At 40.2% G+C, this 16,533-nt stretch overlaps 2 protein-coding genes across 3 annotated transcripts in view; one reads left to right on the top strand and one right to left on the bottom strand.

The window, feature by feature from the left end:
* Positions 1 to 7,948: 7,948 nt before the first annotated feature.
* Positions 7,949 to 8,660, bottom strand: LOC145467824 (histone H3). Its single transcript, XM_081451434.1, has one exon. The coding sequence runs from the start codon at positions 8,514 to 8,516 to the stop codon at positions 8,106 to 8,108; it is 411 nt and encodes a 136-aa protein (XP_081307560.1). The 5' UTR covers positions 8,517 to 8,660; the 3' UTR covers positions 7,949 to 8,105.
* A 367-nt stretch (positions 8,661 to 9,027) lies between these two features.
* LOC145468795 (MAP kinase-interacting serine/threonine-protein kinase 1-like) overlaps positions 9,028 to 16,533 on the top strand; it is a 15,345-nt gene continuing 7,839 nt past the window's right edge. Inside the window, exons 1-6 of one of the 2 annotated variants that reach the window (XM_081452496.1) lie at positions 9,028 to 9,168; positions 9,385 to 9,415; positions 13,654 to 13,697; positions 14,999 to 15,149; positions 15,575 to 15,658; positions 15,862 to 15,959. In XM_081452496.1, the coding sequence (XP_081308622.1) occupies positions 9,124 to 9,168; positions 9,385 to 9,415; positions 13,654 to 13,697; positions 14,999 to 15,149; positions 15,575 to 15,658; positions 15,862 to 15,959 (453 nt within the window). In that variant the 5' untranslated portion in view covers positions 9,028 to 9,123. The remainder of the gene's footprint in view (positions 9,169 to 9,384; positions 9,416 to 13,653; positions 13,698 to 14,998; positions 15,150 to 15,574; positions 15,659 to 15,861; positions 15,960 to 16,533) is intronic. The other variant, XM_081452497.1, reaches the window with a different exon arrangement.

Below are 16,533 nucleotides of genomic sequence, written 5' to 3'. Positions count from 1 at the left end.
GACCGGTCAACGCGCAGCGTGATTTTGACCAACTTTGGGTCGATTTCCAGGAACTTGGGCGATATTTCCGAGTCCCAGAGACTCTAAACTAATTCAAGACGACTTAGGCTTTCAGTGAAATGGACAGAAGAAAAATTTTTGAACGCTTGGTTATGAGCAATCTGGTCAAAATATAGTCCTCGTTTAACTCACTTAGTCACTAGAAAGTCGCCGAGACCGGGCTACGCGCAGCGTGATTTTGACCAACTTTGGGTCGATTTCCAGAAACTTGGGCGATATTTCTCAGCCGTACGGACTCTGAACTAATTCGAAAAGATTTGTTTTTTAGTGAAATGGACAGAGAAAAATTTTTGAACGCTTATTTTTACTTATGAGCAGTCTGGCCGAAATATTAACTTACTTAGTGACTAGAAAGTCGCCGAGACCGGGCTACGCGAAGCGTGATTTTGACAAACTTTGGGTCGATTTCCAGAAACTTGGGCGATATTTCACAGCCGTACGGACTCTGAACTAATTCGAAAAGATTTGTTTTTTAGTGAAATGGACAGAGAAAAATTTTTGAACGCTTATTTTTACTTATGAGCAGTCTGGCCGAAATATTAACTCACTTAGTGACTAGAAAGTCGCCGAGACCGGGCTACGCGAAGCGTGATTTTGACAAACTTTGGGTCGATTTCCAGAAACTTGGGCGATATTTCACAGCCCCAGGGACTCTAAACTAATTCGAGAAGACCTTGGTTTTCAGTGAAATGGACACAGGAAAATTTTTTGAACGCTTACTTATGAGCAGTCTGGCCGAAATATTAACTCACTTGGTGACTAGAAAGTCGAGCTACGCGCAGCGTGATTTTGACCAACTTTAGGTCGATTTCCAGGAACTTGGGCGATATTTCCCAGCCCTAGGGACTCTAGACTAATTCGAGAAGACTTTGGTTTTCAGTGAAATGGACAGAGAAAACATTTTTGAACGGTTACTTATGAGCAGTCTGGCCGAAATATAGCCCCTGTTTAACTCACTTAGTGACTAGAAAGTCACCTAGACCGGGCTACGCGCAGCGTGATTTTGACCAACTTTGGGTCGATTTCCAGGAACTTGGACGATATTTCCCAGCCCTAGGGACTAGACTAATTCGAGAAGACTTTGTTTTTCAGTGAAATGGACAGAGGAAAAATTTTTGAACGCTTACTTATGAGCAGTCTGGTTGAAATATAGCCCCTGTTTAACTGACTTAGTGACTAGAAAGTCACCTAGACCGGGCTACGCGCAGCGTGATTTTGACCAACTTTGGGTCGATTTCGAGAAACTTGGGCGATATTTCCCAGCCCTAGGGAAATAGACTTTGGTTTTCACTGAGTGAAATGGTCAGAGGAAAAATTTTTGAACACTTACTTAGAGCAGTCTGGCCGAAATATTAGTTCACTTAGTCATTCTAGAAAGTCGGCGAGACCGGGCTAGGCGCAGCGTGATTTTGACCAACTTGAAGTCGATTTCCAGGAACTTGGGAGATATTTCCCAGTCCTAGGGACTCTAAACTAATTCGAGAAGACTTTGGTTTTCAGTGAAATGGAGAGAGGAAAAATCTTTATGAGGTTACTTATGAGCAGTCTGGCCGAAATATAGGCCCTGGTTAACACACTTGGTGACTAGAAAGTCGCCGAGATCGGACTACGCGCAGCGTGATTTTGACAAACTTTGAGTCGATTTCCATAAACTTGGGCGATATTTCCCAGTCTTAGGGACTTTAAACTAATTCGAGAAGACTTTGGTTTTCAGTGAAATGGGTAGAGGAAAAATTTTTGAACGGTTACTTATGAGCAGTCTGGCCGAAATATAGCTCCTCTTTAACTCACTTAGTGACTAGAAAGTCACCTAGACCGGACTACGCGCAGTATGATTTTGACCAACTTTGGGTCGATTTCCAGAAACTTGGGAGATATTTCCCAACCCTAGGGACTCTAAACTAATTCGAGAAGACTTTGGTTTTCAGTGAAATGGGTAGAGGAAAAATTTTTGAACGGTTACTTACGAGCAGTCTGGCCGAAATATTAACTCACTTAGTCACTAGAAAGTCGGGGAGACCGGGCGACACGCAGTGTGATTTTGACCATCTTTGGGTCGATTTCCAGGAACTTGGGCGATATTTCCAAGCCCTAGGGACTCTAAACTAATTTGAGAAGAGTTTGGCTTTCAGTGAAATGGAGAGAGGAAAAATTTTTGAACGGTTACTTATGAGCAGTGTGGCCGAAATATTAACTCGCTTAGTAACTAGAAAGTCGCCGAGACCGGGCTACGCGCAGCGTGATTTTGACCAACTTGAAGTCGATTTCCAGAAACGTGGGCGATATTTCCCAGCCCTAGGGACTCTAAACTACTTCGAGAAGACTTTGGTTTTCAGCAAAATGGACAGAGGAAAAAGTTTTGAACGCTTACTTATGAGCAGTCTGGCCGAAATATAGCCCCTGGTTAACACACTTAGTGACTAGAAAGTCGCCGAGATCGGGCTACGCGCAGCGTGATTTTGGCAAACTTTGAGTCGATTTCCATAAACTTGGGCGATATTTCCCAGTCCTAGGGACCTTAAAATAATTCGAGAAAACTTTGGTTTTCAGTGAAATGGACAGAGAAAAAATTTTTGAACGCTTACTTATGAGCAGTCTTGCCGAAATATCAACTCACTTATTGACTTGAAAGTCCTCGACACCGGGCTAAGCGCAGCGTGATTTTGACCAACTTTGGGCCGATTTCCAGGAACTTGGGCGATATTTCCCAGCCCTAGGGACTCTAAACTAATTCTAGAAGACTTTGGTTTTCAGTGAAATGGACACAGAAAAAATTTTTGAACGGTTACTTATGAGCAGTCTGGCCGAAATATAGCCACTGTTTAACTCACTTAGTAAATAGAAAGTCGCCGAGACAGGGCTACGCGCAGCGTGATTTTGACCAACTTTGGGTCGATTTTTTTTATGAGCAGTCTGGCTGAAATAAAGCCACTTAGTGACTAGAAAGTCTTTGACACTGGGTTACGCGTGATTTTGACCAACTTTAGGTCGATTTCCAGGAACTTGGGCGATATCTTTGAGTTCCAGGGACTCTAAACTAATTCGAGAACACTTTGGTTTTCAGTGAAGTGGATAGACTGGGAGGAAAAATTTTTGAACGCTTACTTATGAGCAGTCTGGCCGAAATAGAGCCCCTGTTTAACTCACTTAGTGACTAGAAAGTCGCCGAGACCAGGCTACGCACAGCGTGATTTTGACCAACTTTGTGTCGATTTCCAGGAACTTGACTCTAAACTAATTCGAGAAGACTTTTGTTTTTAGTGAAATGGACAGAGGAAGCAGTTTTGAACGTTTGGTTGTGAGCAATCTGGCCGAAATATAGCCCGGCACTTAGTCACTAGAAAGTCGCCGAGACCGGGCTGCTCGCAGCGTGATTTTGACCCAGTTTGGGTCCGTTTCCCGGAACTTGGGCGATATTTCCGAGTCTCAGGGACTCTAAACTAACTAGAGAAGACTTTGATTTCAGTGAAATGGATAGAGGAAAAATTTTTTATCACTTGGTTATGAGCAGTCTGGCCGAAATAGAGCACCAGCAAACCTTCATTTTGAGTACTTAGAGTTGATTTCGAAGAGCTGGGACGATATTTCCGAGTCCCAGGGACTTGAAACTAACTCGAGAAGACCTTGTCGTTAAGTGAAATCGAGCAGGATGAGAAAAATAATCGCAAGCTTGGTTACGTGCATGCTGGGCGAAATATAGCTTACTCAGAGACTGGAAAAAAGCAGAGACCTGGCTGAGCAAACTTCGCTTTTGAGGTACTTAGGCTTGGTTTCCAAGAGATTGAGCGATACTTCCGAGTCCCAGGGACTTGAAAGTAACTCGAGAAGACCTTGTACTTTTGTGAAATCGACCAGGGAAAAATAATCGCAAGCTTGGTTATGTGCATGCTGGCCGATATATAGCTTACTCAGACACTGGGAAGAAGCAGAGACCGAGCTGCGCAAACTTTGATTTTGACCTACTTAGACTTGAGTTCCCAGGGGCTTTTTCTCCTTACTTGTAAACCTGCGACGCTTCATTTCTTTGCCCGATTAATTTCCTCTCGCCCCAACTAACTGCCCCTGGGTCTCCGAGGATGCCAGTTCCTTTGACTTGGAGGAGAACGCCAGCTTCCACACCTCTCTTTAACGTCAACTTCAAGTGCGTGCTGGCGTCATCACCACCCTTGTAGCTGGCCTCGATGTATTTCTCGATGGCTTGTCGTGAGGAACCGACTCGTTCTTCCATGTCGATGTACTCTGGGTGATCAGGAAGCGCCTTGGATGCCGGCTTTTTTCTGTCGGATACATTGGAAGGACTTTCAGTCATGATGAATCAAATATAACTGGACACCAATCGAAACTGGAAAATGACTTTGCTGGTCAAGTGGGAGTCAATTATCGAAGTAGTGTGGACCACCGAGTAAACAAAAAACCGTACACTCGACCTCAACAATGTTAGGAGACGTTGTGCTTGTTGGTTGAATTTGAAGACATTTTAAGTAGCTTCAAAGCTTGCCATTCGCTTTAATTTTACAGTTTGACAAAGGGAATTTATTGCACAATGCCAAGCAGGGACTTTATTTGCCCTAAATTATCTTGAAGAGCCGATATTTTACTTTTAATTTTAGTATATTCGCCCAAAAGTTTAACGTTCTCGTGCTTACAGTTGAATTTCTTGAAAACTATCCACACATCTCGCACGCACACTCTAGGATATGAAAGACCATTTAACTAAGAATTCATTTTAAGTTAGAGGACGAAATAATCTGAATTATTATATGGCTAGCTCCGTGAGCGGGCAAGATGAATCAAATCCTGCGCTGTGATTGGCTACCCGAGCGGGCAAGATGGAGCTATCTTGCCCGCTCGGGACTACCCGCCATGTCCCGCAAGAAAAATTTTCCCGAAAGCCATATAATAAATCCTTTATTGACCAAGCTTTTTCGGCCAAGATGGCTGGATATTGGCCTCGTTCCTTGTTTGCGTGTTTATGGACCTCGACTCCGTCTTGGTCCATAAACACGCAAAAAAAGAACTTGGCCAATGTCCAGCCATCTTGACCTCACACTTGGTCCATAACCCATATTTATTTTTTTCTCAAGCATCTGAGCGGGCCGGAATCCAAAATCCTCGAATTTGATTGGCTAATCATACGCATGTGACCGGTCCAGCTTTTTACGATACGACCCACGGGCCGGATTTTTTTCCCGCTGCCTAAATTTCGTTCCTAAAAGTTAGCGGTAATCGTCAATCTTTTGCCTTTTTTACACATCCATCGACGATTAGTTAACGCAAGTTTATCTCTGTTCACTTTAAAATGGCAAGGAAAGTCACTGTAAGTAAATTCAATTGAGTGTTTTGAAGTTGTGAGAGTTTGCTTTATAAGTGTTTGTAGCTTGGCGCTGTAATGGCGCGTAATCCTGTGTTTCTCTCGCCGTAAAATTTGAGTCAATTTCAGTCGAGTTTACCTCTCTGATCGTTACTGTATTTAGAAGAATTTCTGTGGAATACACTTAACGAATTTCCTTGCTTTCTGCTATTCAATTTACGATAGAAAAGTGACGAAGTGATTTTAAAAGCATCGACTGACAGAAATTGTTTTTGTAGTAATCTTCAAACTTCGCACAAAATTTCACACAGCAAAAACAACTTTGGAGAACTTAACTGGTGAAATAAATTCAACTAACACAAAGTAGTTCGAAAAAAAATGCCGCCCGAGGCCGCAGGCCTCGGGCAGCATTTTCAAGACCTCGGTCACAGTTTTTCACCATACGGACCGACCGTAAGCCGGTAAATAACATATATAAATTCGCTGAGAAAAATGGATCTTTCTTTGAGTTACAAAGAGAGTGTCGCCGCCATGGCGGACGCTATATTGGCATCCTCGTCTCAGAGAGGCGATGGTCAGCGCATATAGTTCAAGGACGCTATAGTTCAAGGCCAATGGTAGTTTTGACGCGCTCGCCAGCTTTGGTTCTTTCCAGAAGTACTGGCATTCTCAGAATGGAAAATAGTGAGGAAAAAAATGTTGACCTCGGTTAAGATAAAATTGTATGTATATAGTTTTTGTAACCTCATTGCAGAGAATTTCAGAAGACGTTTCTATTGGAGACGAGTTCAGCTCTGAAACTGATTTCCATTCTGAGTTGTATCCAGTCGTTTCGCCAACGAGTTGTTTCCCCAACATCTCGTTCGCTAATGTCTTAGGTCGATTCGCCAACGTCCTAAGTCGCTTCGCCAACGTCCTACTGGTCAATTCGCCAACGCTGCTTTGACCTCTTTTCTTTATCGTCTAATCGTTGGATGTTTCGTCAAACTCGAAACAAACCAAAGCTGGATAATGTCTGAATATCCTAAGCCGTCATAATAGTAAGTGCGAATCTGCTACGCTACCCCTCCCGCTAAGAGAAACTGGTGCGTCTACAAACAGCCGATCCGAACTTTGGTATTCAACAGTCAATTTTCACCGTGAAAATTACCGCGATGTAGTGCCCACGAGCCGGTTTGTGAAACTATCAAAAACAGACTGTCTCAAAAATTTAAATTTCTTGACCCAAGGATCAGAATTGCATTCCAGACATCAATTAGCAGTTTTTTTTCGTTAGTACTGGATATCTGACGTTGGCGAATTGACCAGTAGGACGTTGGCGAAGCGACTTAGGACGTTGGCGAAACAACCGCGCATAGATTTACTATCTGAACAGTCAAAAGGCCAGGATTTGCAATCTTTTGAATTTTGAACATATTTTCTTTCACATTACGTATAATTTTATTCAATATTCTACTTGAGCCAAAGGATAAGGTCATTTATTAATGATTCAAGGATGATAGAGCAGAGTCTTCTTCGATCATCGATTCCATCGAAGACTCCGCTAGCAAGGTAGGTCCATCTCAGTGCTACCAACCTTGAATCTAGCTCATAAATTGTGATTTACGAGTTCTCGGCCAATTAAAACCGAAGTTTAACACCCTAAAACCGAGTACCACTCAATTATTACTCAGGAAAATTAAGGCATGGGTCAGCAATTATTTTCCTCAAAACAGTTAGGGGGTGGTCTACGTTCTGAGGCTTGGTTCATAACAACATAAACTTTTGGGAGACAAATACATCTTCTAAAGTGATTATTTTTGACTTGTCAAACTTATGCAAATTAGGTCACGTGACTTGATACGGCCAAAAAACGTGGAAAATCTTTAAGCAAAAATGGGAACAGTTTGCAAAAAGAAGGTTTCAACAGAACTGGTACGGGACAAGTCCTAATGACAACAGCAAAGGAACTGTGCTTGGCAATTGTTGAATAGTTCACTACTTCTGGAAATAAACGGTTTCTTCTACTAGTACCCAGTCCCCCAATAAAAGTGATTTGTCTTTTTAAAAGTTCCTATTTACGTATCTTAACTTTTCCAAGCGCAGAAACGATGTGTGTAATGACCCTAAACTCATGAAACTAACATCAAAGTTTAAGGACATAAGAAAAGTGTTCCCATTTAACAAAAGAGATTATTTGGCTTGCAGAGACCACGTGACCTAATTTGCATATTTTCGACATTCCAAATTGACAAACTGTCAACCTTTTGACCTGGCAAAGTTTCATGCTGCTACAACTAAAGCTTCAAAAGATACACTGCCCCCTAGCTTTCCGGGTGAATAACTGGAGGCCCTTGCCTTAATTTAGAGGGCTCAGCCATTTTCTTCCAGACTTTAGGTTCAGACTGTAAAAACTTTTGCGAGTAACTTACGAGAAGAGTCAGAAGACTCGAGTTACAGCACGATTTTGTTAAAACAAGAAATACCTTTTTAGTCAAAACAGAGTTGGTTGATAAATGAATTTTATCGCAGTGGATATAAAATTCTTCTACTATCCACAAGAGGAAAACCATCTTTCCTCATTTATGCATTTTTGGCGCCAAATTCAGCCACTTTGCCGCCATTACGTTTAGCAGGAAAATTTAAGAAAATATTTGGAATGGGTCGGGTAATTGGACTTTTTAATGTTGGCCATTGCTTTTTAAAGTTGTTGGCTCCTAAAGGAGCCGTTTGTTTTGTGAAGGTGTTATCCACTTTATGCTCGCTCTCCACGGATTCGGCGGGCTAACTGAATGTCCTTGGGCATGATGGTGACGCGCTTGGCGTGGATGGCGCACAAGTTGGTGTCTTCAAACAGACCAACAAGGTAAGCCTCGCTAGCTTCTTGAAGAGCCATGACAGCGGAGCTCTGGAAACGCAGATCGGTCTTGAAATCCTGAGCGATTTCTCGCACAAGACGCTGGAAGGGCAGCTTGCGGATCAGCAGCTCGGTAGATTTCTGGTAACGACGGATCTCACGAAGAGCAACTGTACCAGGCCTGTAACGATGAGGTTTCTTGACTCCACCGGTGGCAGGAGCGCTCTTACGAGCTGCCTTTGTGGCGAGCTGTTTTCGTGGGGCTTTTCCACCAGTTGATTTACGCGCAGTTTGCTTCGTGCGAGCCATAATGAAAGTGCAATTCACAGGAACAGAATGAACGCATATAGGTGCGAATGAAAAATTTATACAAGGCGCGTTGCGTTCTGATTGGCTCAAATGTGAGAGATATGATTGGTTGATCAGATAATTTGATTGAATGTCATTGGTTAGTTTCTGGAAGTTTCGATCCGCGACAATTTGAAGCTTCGGACTTTTTTATTCTCTTTGCCTCACATATTTTTTAAAGGAAAAGTTAACTTTTTTCTTTTAAAAACAGCAGATTGCACTCTTTTTATCTCAAACTTATAAAGCATCATCCAAATTCCTTAAAATTTCTTGGACGATTTTCTTGAAATGATAACCTTTCCCCTGTAATTCGCCAAATTTGGAACACAAAAATGTTTGTTATAAATCTATTTGTTACGTATTTTCATCATTTTCATCATTTTCTCTTTTCCCTTCTTCTAAAATGATGACTCGTGAAACTTTTGTCAGGAACAGGATTATATTTTCGGGTTTTTGCGCTTTCCTTTTTCTCGGAAGAAATCGACATCATTCGGGAAATCTTCGCAAAATTCCGGATATCTTCAGAGAACGAGCGGCTACCTTGCGTGTTTAAAAAGTTCGCGGGACGATGGCGGATGTGGAAGAACTTATCCATTTCAGCAAAAATTTCAGGGTTTGTTTTGACAGTTAAATTTTTGTTGTTGTTCTTCAATGCTTCCCCAAAAAAGTTCTCTCTAACCAAGTGGATTTATACAGATTTATAGCATTAGAAAACCTCTGCAGTTACTAATGTTTTCACGTCGCATAAAGTGAAATTTGTTGCTTCGCTGTGCAAATTTTTTCGGTTATAAATATAAGTTGATAATTTCATCTTTGTCGTCTAATTTAGCTTGCAGATGATGGTGAAAGTAAAGGAAAAGGTAAGCAAATCTTAAAGTATGACTGGAAAAACCTTAGCATTCGAAAATTTTAATATTTCAGTTAAATTTAGCTTACGTGACTGCTAGTCAAAGCAAAGGGGAGGTTTGTTTTGGTTGGGCAAGGGAACAGTTAGCGAATTCTGTTTAAGCATTTTTTAAAGATATCTGCTACTACGTATGGGCTACAAAGCCCCATTCTGATTTCCCCATTGGAAATTATTGTTGTTCATGTATTTGAGGAGATCCCCAGCAAACCCATATCAGAGAAAGCTGAAGAGAGAACGGAAGTAGAACATAAGCAAATATTTTAGGAAAATTAATGTGTTAAATTTTTAGGAGTGGACTTTCCTGCTGCTTTTGAAACAATACTAATCAAAACAGAATTAAGAGTTTGATTAATTAAATTCTATCAAACCTAATGGGCCATTTCGGAGTTGCCTTTTGCCTCTGTGTTAAAACAAGTCTTTGTGAAAAACCATTCTTATGAAAATATGTTTCCTCTACAGGTGCTTTTTGATGCAAATCAAACTCATTTTCATTGAAACGTTTTGCATGACACCCAAGGTATCTTGGAAATGGCTTAATGGGTTCAATTTAGTTGGTAATAAAAACTCGCAAACAAACCCCAGCGTTGGAATGCACTAGAATGTTTGATTGTGAAATGATTGTAAACAAACTGGTCATTTTCATAAACATGCACAATTTTCATGTATACAGTGGAACCCAGTTAATAGAGGGTGACAAAGGGTTCATATGTGACACAAGGGCAAAAAATAGTGGGTGACTTGTGCAAAGACCACCCTGCAAGCAGAGCGTTTTTTACGGTATATACTTCTGTCTCCTGTCTGCTCAAAAAAGAGATCAAAGAGGCTCTTCTCTCAGGGTTGAAAAGACATGTGTTGCATGAATTAGTGAAAAAATAAAACATTGTTAAAAGTAGCTAAAAGTACATGACAGTGATACACAAATTTTGTGTGCGTGAAGCCAGTCCACAACCCCCCTCCACTTTGCTACCTGCGTAATTCAGACAACAGAGGCATAGCAAAAGTTAAGTGTGCTTCAGAATGGTGTATTAAATTTTCAGATTAGGCTACAGTCTGCAGACTACATTTAGGTCTAAATAGGGCTTTGGTTAGCCTGAATATCACTCGGGATAGTCTGTATAGTCCTCAGGTTTGCCTATTTACGGCTAGTTCTGATCAGTAGTTAGTTGAATTCAAATTAAAGAAGCATTGTGCTCATTAGGGGCTTCAAAAAAACTTTTCTTTAATCCTTAATCTTTAAACTTGAATTCCAGCTTGCCCTTGGGACAAGTAGCTTTCAAATTTTGCTTGTCCTGGGGTCATAATTTGCTCTTTTAATGATATAGTTGACAAACAACTTGCCTGATCCCTTGCCCATGAGGCAAGTGAAAATGAAAAGTTACTTGCCCAGAGGGAAAATCTAGATGACCGGATGGCACTTTTTACGTGCCCTGTCATTTAGCTAGCCAAATGTCTCTGCCAAAAATCAATGTTGTTTTTGCCAGTTTAAAAGTGGAAAAATAATCATTTATATAGTCCATGAGTGCTGACTTTTGTAAATCGCATTAACCTGTAGAAAACATAGGCACGCAAGGCGTGCAAGAGTTATTTTTTGTGAACTATAAGTCTCGGAGATAGGCGCATTCATGGAACTGTTTACAGTAAACATTTGGTTGATTTGACAAGTTTTTTTGGTTGCGATGTACAGCAAGAAAGAAACTGGGAGTTTATGATGTACATAAGATGTTACATCGGTAATGGTAAGATAACTAAATAGTAAGCCATAAAATGTTTGACTGAACAAACTACAGTAATCTGACACGTCTCCAGGCAATTTTATTCGTTCTTTGGTACAACCTACACTGTGATTGGTCTGACACGCGCACATGCATAACTCCCTCACTCTCCGATCACTCAGCCCTTCTGCCGGGGGGGGGGGATCCCTTAAATGGGCTATATAGGTCTGTGCGGCCCCGAAGGGTATGGTTTTTCAGCTGTTTTGGTCATAAATAGGGTATCGATTTTAGCTGATTTTGGCCATTTTGGTCATAAATAGGGTACGGTTTTTGCACTCTAGCCTTGATATGGGTATGCTTTAAGAAGAAGCCACTTTTTCATCATTATCGAAAAGAAAATCAACAAAAGCCCTTCACAAATTTATATGTTTACGGTAATTTAACATTGGTTTGAACTAGGGAGCTAATTATAACGCAGGTCTGAAACAGGGTTTTGATTTGAGGGTCAGGTCGTAAATAGGGTTTCGAATTTTTGGTCAGGTCATAAATAGGGTAAGGAATATTGCAGATTTTGGTCATAAATAGGGTAAAGGTTTTGGGAAGCGGGCCGCACACCCCCAACCAATTTTTCTGGGAGTACCCCCTCGGGAGCCCTTCCAGCCCCCAAGAGGAATTTTTGCTCAAAAATACTCAAGTTAAGAGAACTTTTCGCATTTTATACGAGTCGTAAGTTTACCCTTTTTACACAGCACAACGCAACAACACTACTTCACCGAAAATTGAAAGAAAGAGAAAAAAACCTCTCTGACACGTTGAAAGTCTGATTTAATTAAATTGCACTTTAACTTGGTGCTACACAGTCTTCAAAGAACGTTTGAACAGTTTTATATCGGACTGAAAAGAAAAATATCGGACTGAAAAGAATGTCATAAAATGCCCATCAAATAAAAATATTAAACTGCTACTGCAGAGACATAAAAGCACTCTAGAAATGAAAGCTTTTTTTTTTGTTTAACCTGGGAACAATAGCCGATAACTTGTAAGCTCTAATTGAATTTACTCCCATATGAAAAACAAAAGTGTCGAGTTACCATTTGTAACTAAAAATAGTAAACATCTCGTGGGAACAAGTGGTGACGATTCGTCAGCTCTAATTGAATTTACTACCTTGTGAAAAACAAGAGTGTCAAATTACCCATTGTAACTAAAAAATAAAAATATCTCGTTATATTTGCATGCAATAAGAACAAAACAATCGTTACCTGCACTTACTATTGTAAACGTTAGAACTGCTTCAAATCTAAATAGCCTCGTCTCCTCTAAAACATGTCCTAAGAACTAGAATCGACGATTCGTGACCTCTAATTGAATTAAGTCCTTGTGAAAAACAAAAGTATCAAGTTACCCTTTGTAATTAAAAGTAAAAATATCTCGTGCCATTTGCCTACTACTCATGAACTGCTTCAAAACTCAAGACTCATCTCGTTCACAACTAGCCACCATTACACTGAAAATTATGCACTCTAAAACAACCCAATGTACATATGTAACTGTCACACTCCCCTCCAAACCGGACTAAAAATCACAAACCGGCAACATACACGTCACTCTTTATTTTTCAATTACCAAAGTCCTTGTGTTTATACATACCTTGTGTTTCTCACGTACGATTTACCTTTACAACAAGAAATTTGATTGGCTGTTCATAGTAGATCCAATCTGATTGGTGTGACATACATACATCTCTCACTCACTCACTCACTCACTCACTCATTCACTCACTCACTCACCCATTGACCCGTCCATAACATACCGGACGCGCCGACTAAGAGGTATTTTTTTTTACAAAAAAATAACTCAAAAATTAAAATGTAATTTCTAACAGGGTACCATTAAAAAATGATCATTAAAAATGAAATTCTACTGTGTGCAAATGAGAAGTTAACTTTGTATGAAAGTGTCACTTGGGTCACCAAAAAGTGTCTTTCATCCATATTAAACTGTATAAACACTAAGTGGGCTGAAATAAGAGAAAATATATTAGCTTTTTGTTGGGACAAACAAAACTGTACTTTAGTAGGGGGTGTCTGTACAGTGTGCAGAGAAAGTCCTGTCCTATAGACTAGTAGAACTTCCAGACAGGGCTTGTGGATTGTGTGGGTCTCTTTCCTGATGGGCAAATGAAGTTTTTTGGGAAAATCTTCAGGGAATTCAAAAGTACTGTGAGGAAAAAAAACATGAACTTTTAGGGTGGCTAGTGAGAATGGTTTTGATGGCTGGTACATCCACAGGCATCCCAAGCTCCTTAGGAGCCGTGAACATTATTATATGACATTGCATAACAGTGTAAATATACTTGAGTGTACTTGAAGGACAAAATTTGTTTTCTTTGTGCATCTTGCTGTATTAACCAAGTGTTGATAGAGTGGGGTTCCACTGAACTTTAAGTGTGATAATAATATTGTTATTTGTTCTACAGAAAATACTGTTCAAGAGTTAAGACTGTTTCATGATTCATTTAACGTGAGTTTTGAAGTCTAAGCTATTCTGGTACATTCCAGTTAAGAACTGTATTTATATTTAAGGATAAAAACCTCAGATTTTGTCTTACTGTGTCATCTTTTTTCAATTAAGTATTGATATCTAAGCCCTTCAAGCTTGACAAAGACTGCACGAGTCTAGTTAACACCATGTCCGCCAGGCCAAGTTTGAAAAAAATATTCCTGGGGTACCATGAATCCCAGAATTACCCATGAATCCCAGAAAATTATTTCAAATTTAGGAGAAAATGGGGGGGAGGGGGTGCTTGTTTGAGGGGGGCGCTTAATCAGGGCAGGGGGTTATTTAATTTTTCCCAAATCATAGTCACATATGGTTGATTATTTTATAATATATGTATGTGTCAGTCATGCTGTTGCATAAGGTTGGCTCAGCTTTAGGCAATGAATCAACGGATCTTTGCTACTAAGCCTTTGCGACAGTCGATGTGCAGAGCTTGAATAAGTCAATAATCACTTGCTTGTGATTGAACACGACCAAAACTATACATCCTTTGTTGTCTCAGTACTCGTCTATAATACAGGGAAATGGGAGGGGGCCCTTATTCGAGGGGAGGCGCTTATTTTAAACTTTGGCTGATAGGAGAGGCATTTATTCAAAGGGGGCGCTTATTTGAGAGGGGCGCTAATTTGAGGATTTATGGTGCTTAATCAAGCAAATATGGTATTGTTCAAAGAACATAATCAATGTAGTTAAGTTCAGGGCTGTCAATAGGGACCATAACCTGTAACATCTGTTAGGACTGAGTATGTTTGATGGGCACTTGATATTATGGGTGAACTTTTCAGTAGTTGATGTAATTCACCCATGATGTAACAAGTTTGTTATGGGCGTGAAAATCAAGGCAACAGGTGAATCACGACTTAATGACTGCCCTGGACTTTTAAGTTTGTCATTTCACTTCCGAAGTGACACAGAGAGAACCTGAACTCCAGGTGAAGGTTCTCATGGTTATGCTGCTGTATGATACTTTACAAAACAGCTGTGAGAACCTTCACCAAAAAATACAATAAATACAGTCTAGTCAATATCAGTAATAGTTTCCTATATCCCCTATAAACTAAGTAAGTTAGCATATTTTGTGTGAGATTTAACTTCAAACTAAGTTTGTGCCTTATGCAAGCCAAACAAAATGTATTGTTAAGCACTGGTAAATATGGGTGACTTGACACAGTAGATAGCAATAATCGTCCATAGGATCCATGGCTTTTTTTGTCCAAGACCTAATGCCTACCTAATGCTAAAGGTTTTGTTTGCAATTACAGATACACATTCCTACGATGAACAAGAAAGCAAGTAATTCTGAAAATGCTCCTAGAGAGAAGCCACATCCAGGGAAATCAGGCAGTGAGAGTGAAAATGCAAGGAAGGAAAACCTTCTTGAACATGGTGAAGACATGGAACCTCCTACTGAGGGTATGATATTGGCACACAGGCCTACATGAGATTTATATCCTGGGATCACCAGGATTTCAAAGATGACCTAAACATCTGAAATTTTTTGAGGACTTTCCAAAGATGTATCAAACATTTCCTGATTCCATTCCCAAGATGTGTTTTGCTTTAAATGATGCCATCTCCGGTACTTTGAGAAAAGTTCCAGCTTACATAACTTAAATAAGTGTCAATTAAGGCTGCGATTATTCGAATTTTTCAGCTAGGTATAATAAATAATACTTGTCTGTAGGAGTGAGATCATGGTTCAGTTTTTGATTCGCAGAGAGAAAGACCCCTTTGATGATGTCTTTTTTCCAAAATTAGTGACATTCAATAGTTCCCACAAGTTAAAACATTTTTGTATTCTAGGAAAATTAAAAAAAAAATTATTTGTTCTTTTTCAGACATTTTCCAGCCTCAAGCTCAAGCAAAGAAAAAGAAACGAAAAAAGAAAAGGGCTAGTGATAGTGTTTGTGAAAGTTTTTATGGTGAGTGGAAGCAAATAATGTCTATCAAAGAACTGTGTTTTGTGAAGTGCTGTTTTTACTTCATACTTACGAAAACATGCTCGAGCTAGGTGACCTAAACTACTGTCAGTGTGATCATGCACTCTATAAGAAGGTCTCTTGTAACATATTTATAAATTAAAACAGTAAATATAAATTTTTAATGTATTTGTTATTCTCCCAAGATATATACAAGGTACTGGATGATGTTCTAGGGCAAGGAGCTCATACAACAGTGAAAACTTGTGTCAAGCTTGCTACAAACCAGGAGTATGCTGTCAAGGTTAAGGAACTTTCTTGTTATGGTCTTTATTGCAACCTGATTGTCCTTTGGAGCTCTTTCTATTATGTTTCTCTGGAAAATATCCATACTCCTCCCTTAGGTACCTCTATATCCCTGTGGAAATTTCACTTTAGCCCTAGCAAGGTTAAGTCTGCATACAAACCAAGTGGTTCATCAGGCCAGAGCTTATCCTGGTTACTGTAGCACGAAGCGACTAGGAATATCTCTACTCCCCCCTGGATGGAATGCTAGTCCATAGCAGGGATACCCCCAGCATTAAGTTCGCCGGTACTCATTTATACACCTGGGTGGAGTCAGAGGCAAGAACACAATCCAATGTCCCCAGCTGGGGCTCGAACCTGAACCACTCAATCCAGAGACAAGTGCACTAACCTCAAGGCCACTGCACCTCTTATACTTAAGCTCTATGCTTTTGGTTCTTGAAACCCTTCTCCCCCTTGGAATTGCCATATTTGACCTTCTTTGGAGTGGGTATTAATATTTCCTAGAACTACACATTATTGTTATCATCTCAGCACTGAGTCTTTTATTGAACAAGGGCAAGAAGTGGGGA

Source organism: Orbicella franksi, chromosome 14 (assembly GCF_964199315.1).
Source record: "Orbicella franksi chromosome 14, jaOrbFran1.1, whole genome shotgun sequence".
In the NCBI taxonomy this organism is placed as follows: Eukaryota; Metazoa; Cnidaria; class Anthozoa; order Scleractinia; family Merulinidae; genus Orbicella; species Orbicella franksi.
Note: the sequence above shows the minus strand (reverse complement) of the source record. Positions and strands in the feature narration are given on the sequence as shown.

What these genes read in the sequence shown, in the direction of transcription:
- LOC145467824 (XM_081451434.1), bottom strand. Translation starts at nt 8,516, where the DNA reads ATGGCTCGCACGAAGCAAACTGCGCGTAAATCAACTGGTGGAAAAGCC.